Here is a 17,071-nt window from a genome sequence, read left to right on the forward strand (position 1 = left end):
GTCCCCATGGAATCTGGCTCCTTCCCTGCTCTCTCAGTAAGTCCGACACTCGAGGGGGTGTGACTGCAGCAATGTCACTGGGCCCTGTGGGTGGGGTGGCCAGGGCCATGGTTACCCCACCAGGTCAGGATGCTTGGGGGAAGCCGAGTAGGCCACATATGGGATGTGAGACCTTGAAACCCTGCCCCAGGGAAGCAGGTGACACAACTGGCTCTGTCTTCTGTGGGAGAGAAGCCACAGGTGGCTGCTGTGGTCACATTTAAGGGGACAGATGAAGGCCAGGAGTGAAGATTCAGGGCAGGCAGAGGTCAGATGACAAAAGCCACCATAGTAGGAAGAACAGCCCAGAGTGCACGTACTGCCTCTGCTGGGGTGGAGATGACCTTTGACCCAACAAGGGAGGCTCAAGCTGGGACTCACGGGCCAGCAGCAGCCCTGGAACGACCCCAGGCCCACCAGCTCAAAGCATCTGATGCCAAGGAACCAAATGATCAAAAGGAGAGGGGCTGCTAGGGTCCTGGGCCAGCTTTCTTGTGCCCCCCTCCCTGCCCTGCCCGTCCCCACCTCCACCACCGCAAAGCCAGCCCTTACCGCTCGGTACCCAGGGACAGGTAGAGCTGACTGATGGTCTCCAGGGGCTGCCCCTCCAGCACCTTGTCGGCCACCTTGCGGGCCAGGGAGAGCTGGAGCTCATGGTAGATGACACACTGGGCCTCGCTGGGCATGACGGTGCCGTAGAAGTAGCACAGCCGCTGGACGGCCCACAGCTGGCCTGGGCAGAAGACAAAATGGAAGATGTTAGTCTCCCAGCGTCGAAGCGAGGCTGGCTGGGCTCGGAGGCCCCTGCGCCATGCTTGCCTCTTTCACACCTCTGTGAGCCTGGGCCCCATAGGTGGGGAGACTGAGCACAGACAGGCCATGCACCCATTTCAGGACAGATTCCGAACACACAGTCACATGGGCACACCTTGGTGCAGATGCTCATGGTAGAGGCCGGCCTTCTTTACAACTCCCAGGGCCGAGGTCCTGGCCAGGCTCGGCCCCTGCACCAGGCCATCTATTTCTGCTTCACAAAGCCTCTCTGGCCAGGACCACGGCCGCCTTCAGCCTGAGCTGATGAGGCCAGGGGCACAAGTAGCCCCTGTCGCAGATGGAACCCTGAGAGAGCAAAGCCAAGCGTCATGTCTGCCACATACGGCATCATGTTGGGGGAACGGGGTTCAAAGCTGGGCCCTGGCGGTGGAAAGCTTCTGATTTTCTAGTGCCAGAAACATTCCGGAGATTAACACAAGAAACCAGGTACGCCGAATGGACATCTGTTACACACACCACCCAACAACAGCTGAATACACAGTCCTCTCGAGCACCCATGGGACATTCCCCATGACAGACCATGTGCCAGGCCACAAAATGAGCCTCAGTGAATGGAGAAGGTCTGAGACCAAAGCAGAGGTGTTCTTCAGCTGTACTGGCATGAAACTGGAAATCAACAGTGAAGGAAATGTGAGAAATTCAAAAATATGTGGAAATTACACACTCCTAAACAACCAGTGAGTCAAAGAGACCATCAGGGAAACTGAAAACTAATTTGAGAAGAATGCAAACAAATGCACAGCCCGGGCCAGCGCGGTGGCTCACGCCTGTCATCCCAGCACTGTGGGAGGCCGAGGCGGGAGGATCGCTTGAGTCCAGGAGTTTGAGAACAGCCTGGGAAACATGGTGAAATCCCGTCTCTATAAAAAAATAAAATATAAAAATTAGCCGGGTAGGGTGGTGCACGTCTGTAATCCCAGCTACTCGGGAGGCTGAGGCATGAGAATGGCTTGAACCTGGGTAGAAGTTGCAGTGAGCCAAGATTGCACCACTGCACCCCACCCTGGGCAATAGAGCAAAACTCTGTCTTTAAAAAAAAAAAAATAGCACAGTGTACCAAAAATTCCAAGATGCAGCTAAGGCAGTGCTGAAAGGGAAATTTATAACTGTAAATGTCTACATTCAAAGAAAGAAGAAAAATCTCAAATCAAAAACCTAACCTTCCACCTTGAGAAACTAGAAAAAGAATGAACTAAACCCAAAGCAAATAAAAGGAAGAAAATAATAAACATGAGAGTGGAAATGGGAAGTAAAAATACAGAGAATGGAAAAACAAAAGAGATAATCAACAGAACCAAAAGTGGGTTTTTTGAAAATAATAACAAAATTGACAAATCTTTCACCAGACTGACCAAGAAAAGAAAGAGGGACACAAATGACTGAAATCAGAGACTGAGCACCATGGCTCACGCCTGTCATCCCAGCGCTTTGTGAGGCCGAGGTGGAAGGATCACTGAGGCCAGCATTCAAGACCAGCCTGGGGGAACATGATGAGACCCCATCTCTAATAAAAAGAAATAAATAAAAAATTAAAAACCCAAGTTTCTAAAATGAGAAATGAAAGAGGAAACATTATTGCCAACCTGACAGAAATAAAAGGATTCCATGAAAACACTACGAACAACTCTACACCAACAAATCAGACCATCTAGACACAACAGCCAAACTCCTAAAATGACACAAACTACCAAAAATGACTCAAAAATGACCCCAAGTAAGCATGTGGGGTATCAGCCCCGCCCTCGGTCTCCTCGACCGTTCAGCGCAGGGTGGGGAGATAGGGAAGCATGATCCCCGTTCCCTGGCCTGCATTTCCAAGTCTGAATCCCCCAGCACCCTGGGGAGGGCCTCGTAGGAGGAGGTGCCACAGGCTATTGTGCCAGGAGCCACGGGAGGCTGCAGTGGGGGTTGGGGCGCTGGATTCCTGGAGGGTCTCCTTCCAGTCAAAGAATGCCCCTGGGGAAGAAGCCTGGGTCTGAACCTCCCAACCCTCCTTGGGCAGATGTGTGGGACCGGGGCCCCTTCACACGGTCCTTCCCAAAATCTCATCCCTCCTAGGGCCAGGAGTGGGTGCCAGGCCTGTGCTGGGAAATGGGCAGATTTGGCCACAGCCCCTGGGGCTCTGGTCCAGGCCACAGGAGGCAGCTCTGAGTGGTCTCACGATGCCATGACAAAGCGCTGCAAGGCAGAGGGGACCCACAACAGTATCCCTTGTCTCGGCCATTTCCCTGGACTCAACTTCCTCATCTATCCTCTGCGGCCTAGATTTCGGACAGCCCTGCCCACCTACTGTCCATTCACTGCTCAGTCTGCAGTGACTATTGGATAGCACTCCATGGCTCCCCAGTGCTCTTGGGGAAAAGGCCAAGCCACAGCCTGAGGCCCCAGGCCCTGCTTAGCTCTCCAGAAGAGCTTCTCACCATCCAGCACCCAACCCACGCACTCCTAACTCTGCACCTCCCTGCATAAGCCCTGCTCACTCACCCCCGCTCACACCCCACTTATCCCCGCTCACACTTCTGCTCACTCACCCCAATCACACCTCCGCTCACTCACCCCCACTCACTCATCTCCACTCACACTCCCGCTCACTCACCCCATCACACCTCCGCTCACTCACCCCCACTCATCTCCACTCACACTCCCGCTCACTCACCCCCATCACACCTCCGCTCACTCACCCCCACTCAGTCATCCCCGCTCACACTCCTGCTCACTCACCCCCATCACACCTCCACTCACTCACCCCCACTCACTCATCTCCACTCACACTCCCGCTCACTCATCCCCACTCACTCACCACCGCACCCCACTCATCCCAGCTCACACTCCTGCTCACTCACTCCCATCACACCTCTGCTCACTCACCCCCACTCACTCATCCCTGCTCACTCACCCCCATCACACCTCCGCTCACTCACCACCACTCACTCATCCCCGCTCACACTCCCGTTCGCTCACCCCCACTCACTCACCCCCACTCACTCACCCCCACTCAATCACCCCCACTCACTCACCGCCGCTCACACCCCCTTCATCCCCGCTCACTCACCCCCACTCGCTCACCCCTGCTCACACCCCACTCATTCCCGCTCACACTCCCACTCTCTCACCCCCATCACACCTCCACTCACTCACCCCCACTCACTCATCCCCGCTCACTCACCCCCACTCACTCACCACCACTCACCCCCACTAGCTTATCCCTGGTCCTTCACACAGGCTACACCACCAGCCCCTCCCCCACCACCTATTACTTGACTAAATCCTCTCAACCCTCTGGTCCCAGACTAAGAGTCTTCCCTAACCCGGGGCCAAGTGCTGCCCCGCCATCACGCCACTCACCCTTTTGTGGCTTCTCTGGCCTAAAGCTCACATTCTCACGCTCAGTCCCTGCCACCCGAGGACCCCACAAGCCCCATTTATGGGTGGGGCCTGGCACACACTGCACAACGAGCTGCTTTTGCATGAACTGCTCTGCGGCTTTGGGCAATCACCCGCCCCATGTCCTCTGTGAAGTGGGATGACAGGTGCGCAGGCTGCCAACACACCAAGCAGATAACACGGGCACAAGAACCGGCGTTCAGGGCCTGGCTCATGGAGGGGCCCCAAGTCCCAGCTCAGCAGAGCCTGTCTTGATCCCAGGGTTATGGCTAGGGATTCCCAGCATGCAGGACTTTCCGTGCTCAAGGCAGCATGGTCCCTGGGCAAAGTGGGAAGAGCTGGCTGCCCCAGTAGGGCAGAGGGCCTGGCCCTGCGTGGGAACCGCCTGTCTCCAGGGCGCTTGCCAACATCTGCTGCTGGCCATGACTCAGCACTTTCGATGGTAGAAAAACCACCACTTGTTTCTGAATCACAAACCCCAGGTGTGCCCTGACGCGAGTGGCCCCGGAAGGCGCACAGGAGGAACCGGGGCACTCACTCTCCACAAGGCCCATCTCCACAGCGACCAGAAGGGCCCACTCATAGTAGCCCTTGCCCTGCTGGGCCGGACCCTGGTGGGTGCAGAGGTGGCCCAGCTGCAGGAGCACGTGGGTGAAGTCCCGGCCACACTCCCTGCAGGGCAGCCTCGAGAACAGCCTCACGGCCTCCAGGAGGTGGTGCTGGGCCAGCCTGCTGGCACCCGCGTGCAGACATAGGGTCCCGAAGTTGGCCAGCACCACTGCCTGGTTCCTCCGCTGGCCCAGGTCCTGAGCCACCCGCAGGGTACGGTAGTAGCCCTAGGCTGCCTGTCTCATCTGGCCCAGCAGGGCAAGGGCTACTATGCCTTCAGAGCCACGTCTCTCTCTTGTCATCTAACCCATTTAAACTCTCCTTTCAAACTATATGCCAGACCTAACCACTTCTCACCTTTCTCATCATTTCCAACCAGGTCCAGCCCTCATCAGAGCGCTCTGGGTTACTGCAAAAGCCTCCCAATCGCCAGGCACAGTGGCTCATGCTTGTAATCCCAGTACTTTGGTAGACCAAGGCAGGTGGATCATCAGAGGTCAGGAGTTCAAGACCAGCCTGGCCAACATGGTGAAACCCCTCTACTAAAAATACAAAAAATTAGCCAAGCATGGTGGTGGGTGCCTGTAATCCCAGCTATTCGGGAGGCTGAAGCAGGAGAATCACTTGAACACAGAAGGCAGAGGTTACAGTGAGCCGAGATCGTGCCATTGCACTCCAGCCTGGGTGACAAGAGCAAAACTCCATCTCAGAAGGTTTAAAAAAAAAAAAAAAAAAAAAGCCTCCCAACCTACCTCTCTCCTTCCACCTTTCACCCTGCCCTGCATTCTACCTTCCACTCTCAAACATTTCAGAAAAAAAAAAAAAATTATATCCACAGAGAGAGAAAGAGAAAGTGCAAATGGGGTAAAATGTTTGGGGAATCTGAGGGAAGAGTATATGGGAATTCTCTGTACTATTTTTGCAACTTTTCCATAAGTCTAGATTATTTTGAATTCAAGAGTTAAACAAAGAAAAAACAAAAACCAAAACAAAAACAAAACACTATCTCCCTTTGTGAATCCATCCTGTCTTTCCCCTGGCAACTGAAGGACACTCTCAACTAAGCACATCTATTTTTTCATGAACACTAAAAGAACCCTTGACTAGTTTTGACTTTCTGTGCTTGGCAGTAGAATTTCATATATATGTGTGTGTGTACATATATGTGTGTGGTGTGTGTGTATATACAGAAAGGGAGAAATATATATGTGTATATATATATAAATATATTGTAAATTTACAATGGTAATGTGTATACATATAAATATATGTGTGTGTGTAGATATATATAATACATACCCCATAGCCTGTCCTTAACCAGTTCTAAACTTAGTCGGAAAAACACATACCTAAGCAGAGAATTTCAAAATAATATGATGAACATTTTGATAGAGGGATGTGTTGCTATGGAACATGCTGCTAAGACACAAAACCTCCTAGATGGGGCAAAGAATGAACGAAGTTTTGCACCTATAGGCACCCCCTCTGATATCCCCTCAAACGTTTATATTTATATGCATTTGTTTCCCCCAGGACCCCCGTTTCATAAGGGTTAGTCCTAGAGCCTAGCAAGTTCCTACTACAGCTGGCACACATATGCCATTCAAGAAACAGTGGCTGAGTGAATGACGAGTTAAGAACCATTTGTCAGCCAGTGCTCAGTAATACAAAATGCACTGGTATGCAAATTATATTTTTGTTGAAAGCAAGGGCAGGATCACAAATTATCTTTCCAGAGAGAGCAAACCTCAAAAGCTTCTTTACCCTACTAAAGCACGTTATAAGAAGCTCCCCTTATATAAAAGAAAACCTCCTCATTCGTTATCAATGGCATGGAAACCTAATAAGCCTTCACCTCTGATGACATCTCTTCCATCCCCAGGGCTAGAAGAAGGAGGTTCCGGAAACCCTGGTAGTTGTGAAGGTGGCTCCCAGCTCTGACAGTCTTGAACCCTGTGGGTGCGGGGGTCACACAGCAGAAGAACAACAGAGGGAAGCATCATCAGGCTTTGAATATGTTTGAACCAGAGATGGCAAATAGGCTGCAGCCAACTGAAAACACCAGAGATTCATGGTGGCCACCTGAGGGGTTGTGCTCTTAAAAAACAAAAATTAAAATTAAAAATTAAAAAATTAAAAAAGGAAGGGGTCAAGAATCCATCAGGTCTGACTGAGATGTGTATCAGTGACTAACACCCCATATGGCAAAAGTACTCCGGTGCGCTTTGGGTACTCACAGCTTCAGCAGTATTCAAAGGCGTGTGCTTCCCTAAGACTAAGCCACGGGAATACCCCCAGCAACAATGCCAGGAGAAATGTCTAACATGGATTTGGCTAGAAATACAGTTGTCTTTAACAAATTAACACTGAATAAATCCTGACTTATTAGAGCCTGCGAGAATGACATTCTCAATGATAACAGTTATCACTACAATCTCCAAACATCTGCGATCCTGCGAGGAGGAACTGTGACAGCGCAGGCCACGTGTCCAGACTGCTTCCCAGACTGCCTGTTACAGAATAAAAGAAATGAAACCCCCCCTAAGAATGTCTTCACTCACATTTAGCCAGTTGTTCCTTTGTGTGCATCTCTGTGCTAAAATGGCCATTCTTCCCCACAGCCTGAAGTCATACGCTAAAATAAATGAGACTCACATGAAGCCAGAAATGTGCAGATGCCAAGGAAACCAACACAAACAAAATGGGCTGGAGAGTGTGGCCAGGAGGATGGTACTTCCCAGGAAGCAATTACTTCATCTCTGCCCATGAAGCAGGCAGCTGTCACTGTCCCCCAGGCCCACGCCAGCCACTCGAAGTAGGTTCTAACCAAACTACCTCCAACAATCAACATAAATACACCACACAATTGGCTTCTGAAAGGACACCTTGCAACCAACAAGAAACTGCTAGCACAACTTTGAAAAACTGTGCAACTAAAATCCTTGGAAAGGGATCAACACTGCCACATTTTGACTCAAATACTGTTTCGTGGTAGCACTGCAATAATTCACTGAAACAAAAGAATGAATGAGGAACATTATATAAATGAATATAAAAGAATGAATGAAGAATGAACATTATATAAATGAATGTTTATATAGGAATCAGAGGAAGCATGACTAATCATTTAAAGAAATAGGTCAAGAAACTGCTAGGTTCAGATGCTACCGTGAGACACTGTCAGGGCCTTAGGCAAATTCACTTCTCTTGGTCCTGTTTCTAGGTTCATCAAAAATCAGCTTCGGATTAGGGAATCTGTTGCTTTCCAATGCCTTCCTTCTGCGATTCCAGCCCAGATTTTAGGACTGCTCTCCCACTTGGTATATGAAAGCACTTTCTATGTATAATAGCAAGAGTACATTTCTGTGTTGAATGCGGTTTGGGACCTACTCTATGAGGCAGAATATCATCATATAATTTTAAGCATGACAACAAGACACATTCTAGATAAGGATAACACATAAGGCGTGGCCATACACCTGTGCGTGCCTGGCAGGGAGATGGGGAAGTCTCATTTAATGAAGCCGGGGTGCCTGTTGCACCTTAACATCCTCAGTCCACATCAAGTTCACAACGTCCTTCTGACATCAAACCACAGGTATCACATACTTTTCCATACTTTCCACCCAAGATTAAAATATGCAGAGCACCGTGATAAACACACCTCCATCCCCAGCATGTGGGCTCACATTCTGTAGAATTACATACTTTCGGGGCAAAATGGTGACCAGGTTGTAGCGGCAAGCAAGACTGGGCTCCGTGGGGACAGCAGGCCCTGCAGCAGCCATCACTCCTGTCGCCACAGTCTGATGCAGCTGCAGAGAAGCTGTGGCTGAGGCCATTCACTTTGTGAGAGAACCGCACAGGAGGGAAAAGGTAGGGAAGAGGGCAATGTCAGGCTTCTGAGCCCAAGCCAAGCCATCGCATCCCCTGTGACTTGCACATATATGCCCAGATGGCCTGAAGTAACTGAAGAATCACAAAAGAAGTGCAAATGCCCTGTCCCGCCTTAACTGATGACATTCCACCACAAAAGAAGTGAAAATGGCCGGTTCTTGCCTTAAGTGATGATATTATCTTGTGAAATTCCTTTTCCTGGCTCATCCTGGCTCAAAAAGCTCCCACACTGAGCACCTTGTGACCCCCACTCCTGCCCACCAGAGAACAACCCCCCTTTGACTGTAATTTTCCTTTACCTACCCAAATCCTATAAAACGGCCCCACCCTTATCTCCCTCCACTGACTCTCCTTTAGGACTCAGCCCGCCTGCACCCAGGTGATTAAAAAGCTTTATTGCTCACACAAAGCCTGTTTGGTGGTCTCTTCACACGGACATACATGACAGGCAGGTGCAGAGCCAGGGAAGGATCTGTGATGAGAACAGAAAGGAATGCGCCTCCCTGTACACACACTCGGATTTTATGACAATGTGGGTAGGGGGCTGAACTGGATGCCTGAGAACATTCCTCCAAGTTCCTTTGCTGATTTTCTAAATATTGGTGTAAAATCTGAATTCAGAAAATTTTTTTAAATCGCTTCAATCAACATCTTTGTCTGGTGCTCAGCATCAGGTCTACATGATTATCTAGAAAACCAACTTCAGTTCTAAGGCTCACGTCCTCCTACAGTGTCCCAGGGATTTTACAAGGGAACGCACCTCTCATTCGCATCAAGAACACACACAACTACCATTAAATAAATGCTTAATTTGCTTACACAATTTTTTAAACACCCAGATTTGAAATACAATAAAGAAGACAACTTTTTGATAGCTCTGCTTGCCAACTGGGAACTGCAGGTGGAGAAAATAACCTGCCATGATTTCTAACCAGTCAACCACCTGTCTTCCCTGGCTGCAGTAGGAGCAATCTTTCTGAGCTCAGGATGAAAAAGAACCCAGCTGGTTAAGGGACAGATAATCATCAGTTCTCAGCAGGCCTCCCAGGAATCCCCATGTGATACGTAGAAGTAAAAAGCTATCAATGACCAAGCATCTGGACGCTTATCCCACCTTGCCATCTGCTTCTCCTGCCATGCAAATATAAAATTAATAAGCCTGCTATTAGAGAACAGAGTTGGTGCTGCATCTGTCTTCCTAAAATTACGGATAATTACCAGCCCACAATGGCTTCTAATCAGATTTGAGTGGTCCCTTAGACAGGAAGCTAAAGTGCCTCAGCCCTAAACTGAGAAGAAAACAGAAACTGGAATGTTCTAGGTTTGATTTTTTCCCCCTTGTTCTAAAGTTGCTGTTCCCAAATCTCCTTCTACTGTCTTGTTTATAAAATGTATGAGAAACAGGGAAATTAAAAGACACTATAGAAATGGCCACTTTTTCTAGGTACAAACTTCGTTAACATGATTTTCAGTTGCTGGGCTTTTTCTCCACAAACTGTGAGCCTGGAGTACATTTTTCTCCCTCGTGGTTACACATTCAGAGTCAGGGAAAGTGGCTTTAGCAGTAAAGAGGGGAGTGCAGTGAGAAGTGACTGGGCACTGAGAAGGGCAGACAGGGACTCTACCTCGGTGTCCTGCAGCATTCCTGGGCCTCGGCCTTTACTTTTCTATCTGAACAAGGGATCTAAAGGCCCGTGATTCTAGGCCACGACAGCTCTTCATACACACATACGCAAATATCACACGCCTATGTGAAAAGCTGTGACACTTGGCTGATTCCCTGAAGAAGTTATCTTGTATCATTTCTACTCAAGTACTCCACCTCCTTCCAGACAAGTATCTGAGGATGATGGGCTATCCCACAGCAATGTGTGTAACCTCTCCTGCTTATGATCCCTGTTCACATAGCATTTTCCAAAAGCATTTGGTGTGAAGTGACAGAAGAAAGAAGAAGAAGGTTCTTTTAGCCCATTCATTCATTCATTCATTCATTCATTCAACAAATATTGACTGACTACGTGCCAGGCACTGGTGATATAACAAGGAACATATATATTTTTGTAGGTAGAGACAGACAACCAAAAAGTATGTTAAAGAGTGATCAATGCTGTAGAGGAAAATACACCAGGAAACAGGAAAGAAGAATACCCCTAGCCACCCTACACTGGGGTGATGCCAGCGTTACAAAATGGAAACAGCGGCCTGGCACGGTGGCTCACACCTGTAATCTCAGCTCTTTGGGAGACTGACGCAGGCAGATCATCTGAGTTCAGGAGTTCAAGATCAGCCTGACCAATACGGCAAAACTCTGTCTCTACTAAAAACATAAAAATTAGCTGGAGGTGGTGGCACACACCTGTAATCCCAGTTACTCAGGAAGCTGAGGCACAAGAATCACTTGAACCTGGGAGGCAGAGGTTGGAGTGAGCCGAGGTCGCGCCACTGCACTCCAGCCTGGGTGACAGAGCAAGACTCTGTCTCAAAAACAGTAAAAATAAAAATAAAATGTAAACAGAGAATAAGATACCAAAAGAAAGAATGTGAACGATTAATTGTAACAAAAGCCTTTGTAAGCTGATACTTTCCTTCCTGGATCCTTGTACCTTACAAATGGAAAAAAACGGTGGGTAGGGGTAGCATCAAAATGATGGTGATGTTTTAAGATGGCTTTGGGTTTCAGATGTCTGACAGCCATACTTGAAAGGACACAAAGATAGATGTGTACCCGCCCCCCATCCGCTACACCCTTGTTCTGCTCTCTAATCTTTGCACATACCAGAGATTTCGTAAGTTCTGTGAGTACCTGGTTTTCTGCACGTACCAGAGATTTTGTTTTGCACATACCAGAGATTTTGTAAGTTCTGAGGCAAGGTCACAAGACGTGTTTAAGTAAGATAAACTCTTGCTGCCATAAACCTGCTCTCCCGCCTCAAAGTTTGAACCAAAATATCAGAAATGGCAGGAACCAATCATAGTTAGCCAAATCGCCTTGTTCAAACACTAGCCAATCATATATCTGATTTGTATAATAACTCTATGCCCACTTTTCTTAGACTATATAACATTGTTCGGAGCTGAGTGGGGGAGCTTTCCTGCCCGTCTCGTTTCACGAGCGAGGGAGAGTTCCAGGTTCGAACCTGTAATAAAGATCCTTGCTGCTTAGCTTTGACTCTGGACTCTGGTGGTCTTCTTCGGGGAATAAATGGTCTGGGCATAACATACTCATGTACTTCAAGGAGAAAGCTCTAGCTCTATAAGCCATCTGGGCAATGGTTTAATGTCTTTTTTTTTTTTCAGAGGGTTTTTAAAGTACAGGAAAACGTGTGTGTTTATTTGGCTGCTCTGTGCCTGCACACGTGCAAGCTGTGCTAACAGGTTTTTCCATGTTTTGCTGAATTTGCCAGCTTGCCATAAACAGGCTTCCATGTCTTAATTGTCTATAAATGGCACAAACACACAAAAATGCAAATCAAGACAAGCTGTCCCTTCAACTGCTGCTGCCATGATGACAGCGAGCGACAATTGGCCAAATCAATACATGGAGACTGAAGCTGTCCGGCAGAGAGCACAGGGCCGACTGCTTTTCCCATAGCATTTAAAGAAACAAGCGGAAACAGCTCTCCACACAGGACAGACACGTCCTTTGTTCTTTGAATAAATGCTGCCAATGCCCAAAATACTTTCTCCATCACACTATCTATATGGAATTCAAGTTCCTTCCAATACCATGAGTAACGCCAGTGATAGACTATGTTTAGCCATAATGACCCATTAGCATTCTTTTTCCTCTAAAATGTTGAAATAATAACATTGAGTGTGCACTCACGAGGTGCCAGGCTCTGAGTTTGATCTCGTTTAGTTCTCATTGAAATCCGGTAAGATCAGTACCATATTCTCTCATTTTTCATAGATGAGGAAACTGAGTCACAGAAAGGCTAAGTAAGTTGTCCATGGTCACAGGTTATTTAGGAACTTTTCTCCAAACTTTCAAAAGTTAACTACTGCCACTATTACAAATGGGTTTCTGTTTGTTTGTTTTTCTTTTTTTTTTGAGACAGGGTCTTGCTCTGACCAGACGAGTGCAGTGGCGTGATGATGTTTCACTGCAGCCTCAACTTCCCGGACTCAAGTGATTCTCGCACCTCAGCCTCTCCAGTAGCTGGGATTACAGGCATGAGCCACCACACCTGGCTAATTTTTTAATTTTTATTTTTTGCAGGGATGGGGCTTCACCATGTTGCCCAGACTGGTTCCGAACTCTGGGCTCAAGAGATCCTCCCAGGTCGGCCTCCCAAAGTGCTGGGATTACAGGTGTAAACCACTGTGCACAGCCCTACAAATGCGACTTGTACAAAGTCAGAGCAGTGAGCAGGAAGAGAACAGAGACTTCAGTGAGTCTCCTGGATGTTGCAACACCATATCCCTCCTCCATACCGTAATGTGTCTACACCCACCAAGCTCCTAGACGTTGAAGGCAGGCCAGCTCAGAGACGAAACAGCAGTAAAGAAAGAGAAGATGCAGACATGCGTCTTGATTTCAGTTCGAGCGTGCGTCTCTCCCCTGCAGCTGCACAGGCAGAAACCAGGGGCCGTGAGTCTGAGGCAGTGTGTTTGGTTCCTGGCAGGTAATCTTTTGGGAGACCATCCCATACAATTAGTGTTACACTTCTCAAAAAGGAAGTGAGACTTTTATAGAAAAATCGAGAAAGGTCTAATAAAACCACAAAAGGATAATATAACAACAAATTAAATTCATCTGTCCAAACTGAAATCCCAAAGCCCTCTGGGCACACAGCTGCTTTTCTGAGCTGAAATTCAGCTCCAGCTAAGAAACAGGTCAACTTTTCTAAAAAGATTTCTTTTTCACATGCCTTCAATAATAATTCCTTTCCCTCACTTGTCATTTTCCAGATTTAATGGCTCCGTTGGCCTTCCTCTTATTTAGGCCATGAGCACTGACTGCATGTCTGCTACGGCCGGGACTCCAAGGGAGGCACCCTAGGGAACACAGATGACGGCAGCACAGCGACACCCTCAAGGAGCACACACGGGGAAGGCAAGACGATACCATCGCAGCCTTCAAACAGAAAAGAACTTGGCCTCCATACCCCGTCCCATTTCTAGAAAACAACGATGCTGAGTCAGTAACATTTACCGAACAGCCTGCAGTGTGGAGGCAGGCACGAGGGGGCTCCATGCGGGGAAGAGCACCTTCAGAAGGGGGCATGCAAGCAACGTGGAGGCAGGAGACACTCCCACGCACAAGGGCCAGCCTGGGGGCCTGCAGAAATGCCCATGCATCTGGGAGGAGGGAGAGAGGACAAGATACTTAAATGCTCCAAAATGAATAGAAGCCTCCCAAGAACCTCCCCCAAAATGGGGCAGGGATTTACAAAAGATCAAACCGAGCATGCGCAGTTACCTGAGCATAGCGCCACCAGAGCGAGCTATCGAGGAAGAAACAGGGTCACTAGAAGCCTGAGCCTCTACTCCCAGCTCTGCAACTCATTCACCCTATGACCTTGGTGAAGGCTCTTAGCTTCTGTGAGCCACAAGAGAATCACGGGAAAACAGAAGATAGGAAAACTGCTCTGCCTTTTTCACAGAACTGCTGAGGGAATAAAATCAGATAATGGATTTTTAAATTCTCTGTGAATTACGAAGCAAAATACAAACGTATGAAATCATTCTTACCATTAATAACAGCACTGTAAAATTAAGAGCAGAGTTAAGACCACAGCATTTTCCACCCCCCGACTCCCGAGAGAAATAGTGAGTCCAGCTGATGTATTTGGGCAACCCCAGTATCTAGGCCTTGAGAGCCTCAAACAGCTCAGGAACTCTGACAGTATCACTCCAGCCCAGTGCTCATTAAGTTCTCCAAGACAGCCACTGACATAAAATACTACAGCTTTTTCAGCTGGGCTTGAAGCCCTCCAAGCTCACAGCACAGCTAAACAATGAAGAAGAGGTTTTCTGCTACTAGGCTCAAAAGCTGGCTTTTGTAGATTCCCATAGAAAGAACATTCAAGGCCAGGCGTGGTGGCTCATGCCTGTAATCCCAGCAATTTGGGAAGCCGAGGCAGGAGGATCACCTGAGGTCAGAAGTTCAAGAACAGCCTGGCCAATATGGTGAAGCCCCGTCTGTACTAAAACTACAAAAATTAGCCGGGGCATGCTGGCGAGCACCTGTAATCCCAGCTACTCGGGAGGCTGAGGCAGGAAAATCGCTTGAACTCAGGAGGCCGAGGTTGCAGTGAGCTGAGATCACGCCACTGCACTCCAGCCTGAGGGACAAGAGCGAAACTCCACCTCAAAGAAGAAAAAATAAAGAGCATTCTTTTTTGCTGATGTTAAATTTCCTGTGCTTAATACAGAGAAATCATACAACACTGAAATCCTGAAAAACATATCATAAAAAGCATTTAGTGACTGAAAAGACATTCAATATAACCTGTAACAGTGAGTTCCCCTCCTCTTTCCAGCCAGCTCCACTAATGCTGTGACCCTTAACAATGCTTTCACTAACACAGAGAAAAATTAATAGGACCGCTTACCCCTCTCAGCTGACAGCTAAACCAGTGCTTCTCCCTGGGCTCACTAAAGATGACCTTTACCTAAAACCAGGCTGCAACGACCCTGTAGATGTTGACTAACAATTTCAAAATTCCCATATTCTTTGTCCACTCCTAAGGAAGATGAACTGAAGCCAGGTGTCTCCAAGTCAGAACTAACAGAGGCCTTAAACATCAGATGGCCCATCCCCTTCTTTGACAACCAGGGGATCTAAAGCTGAGCTTATGGAAGAAAACAGCCTGGTTAGGAACAAAGCGGATACCAAAGCCTAGTCACTTAACCTCTGGTCCAGAACTCCTGCGACAATCCAGCACCCATATAGGATGAGTCTCCCTAACCAGAAACACCGAAATCCACAAGTGTGGATTTTGAGTGCCGACGTGACGCTCAAAGAAATGTTCATTGGAGCAGCTCAGATTCTGGATTTTTGAATTCAGGATGCTCAACCAGCAAGTATAATACAAATATTCAAAAATCCAAAAATGCAAAAAAATCTGAGACACTTCTGGTTCCAAGCAGTTTGGATGAGGGATATTCAACCTGCATTTTTTTTTTTCCTCTAATGAAGGAAATTAAAAATGAGGACCGAGCAAAGTCATTCAATCCATACTAAAGTCATTCAATAGTTTAATTAGTACCCATTTAAAGTTAAGTGCTACCCGCAGATATTTAAAAGGATGAACACATACATGCCTATAATCCCAGAACTTTGGAAGGCCGAGACGGGAGGATCACCTGATGTCAGGAGTTCAAAACCAGCACAGCTAGCATGGTGAAACTCCATCTCTACTAAAAATGCAAAAATTAGCCAGGCATGGTGGCGCACACCTGTTATCCCAGCTACTCGGGGGGCTGAAGCAGGAGAATCGCTTGAACCTGGGGGGAGCACGTTGCAGTGAGCCGAGATCACACCACTGTACTCTAGCCTGGATGACAAAGCAAGACTCTGTCTCAAAAAAAAAAAAAGAAAAAAGAAAATTAATTTAAATTGTGTTTTCACATCGAGCCCATGTTCCCAGAACACAAGCCCTGCTCTATGCTCCAAGGGCACACAGGGTGCCCCTTTATCAATACTCACCATATTCCATGGCAGCCATTGGCACATGTCTGTCCATCACACTAGACTTCCTGTGCATGAGGCAGGGATCATATATTATTACCTTTCTGTCCCCAATGTCTGGCCTAGAAGACACTCAGTAAATGATTACTGAACTAAGTCAGTTACTAAGACATGTTTAACTTGTATTAACAAAATTGATTCAATACGTTTGCCAATGCAGCGTTCATACCACACAGCTTAAATCTCAACCTGCGGATTTATCTTGTGTTCTGCTAGATTATCACCTATTAACATTCAGGAGGCACCTAGTATGTGCTAGGCATTACTAATTGCTGGGGACCTAGCAGTGACAAAACAACATTCCTTGTTCAAAGAGGAGTTCTAATATAAAGAGGAATAGAAGGAACAGGCTAGATTGATGAGAGAGCTAAGAAAAGGACAGGCTGCCATGGGAAGCACCTGGTCTTGTCTGGATGGTACATAGTTAACGAAGTCTGAGTGCTTCATATGGCATAAGATCATCTCCTCCAAAGAAGCGAATGAAGCTTTGACTCCCCAGTACCGGAAGTCACCATAAAGGTGCACACAGCCACATGCTTAGTGTAGGAAGTGAAACCAACCAACCAAACAAAGCTCCAACTTCCAGAGGCAACAGTCCAATTATGAAATCCT

General features: G+C 47.7%; 1 protein-coding gene across 2 annotated transcripts in view; it reads right to left on the reverse strand.

The window, feature by feature from the left end:
- Nucleotides 1–17,071, reverse strand: part of LOC144339524 (SH3 domain and tetratricopeptide repeat-containing protein 1-like) — a 56,257-nt gene that overhangs the window by 9,573 nt on the left and 29,613 nt on the right. The window contains exon 2 of one of the 2 annotated variants that reach the window (XM_077994202.1): nt 602–772. In XM_077994202.1, coding sequence (XP_077850328.1) covers nt 602–725 — 124 coding nt within the window. In that variant the 5' untranslated portion in view covers nt 726–772. Of the gene's footprint in view, nt 1–591; nt 773–17,071 lie in introns of both variants that reach the window. The other variant, XM_077994204.1, reaches the window with a different exon arrangement.

The sequence above is a fragment of the Macaca mulatta genome, chromosome 2 (genome assembly GCF_049350105.2).
Source record: "Macaca mulatta isolate MMU2019108-1 chromosome 2, T2T-MMU8v2.0, whole genome shotgun sequence".
Classification (NCBI taxonomy): domain Eukaryota; kingdom Metazoa; phylum Chordata; class Mammalia; order Primates; family Cercopithecidae; genus Macaca; species Macaca mulatta.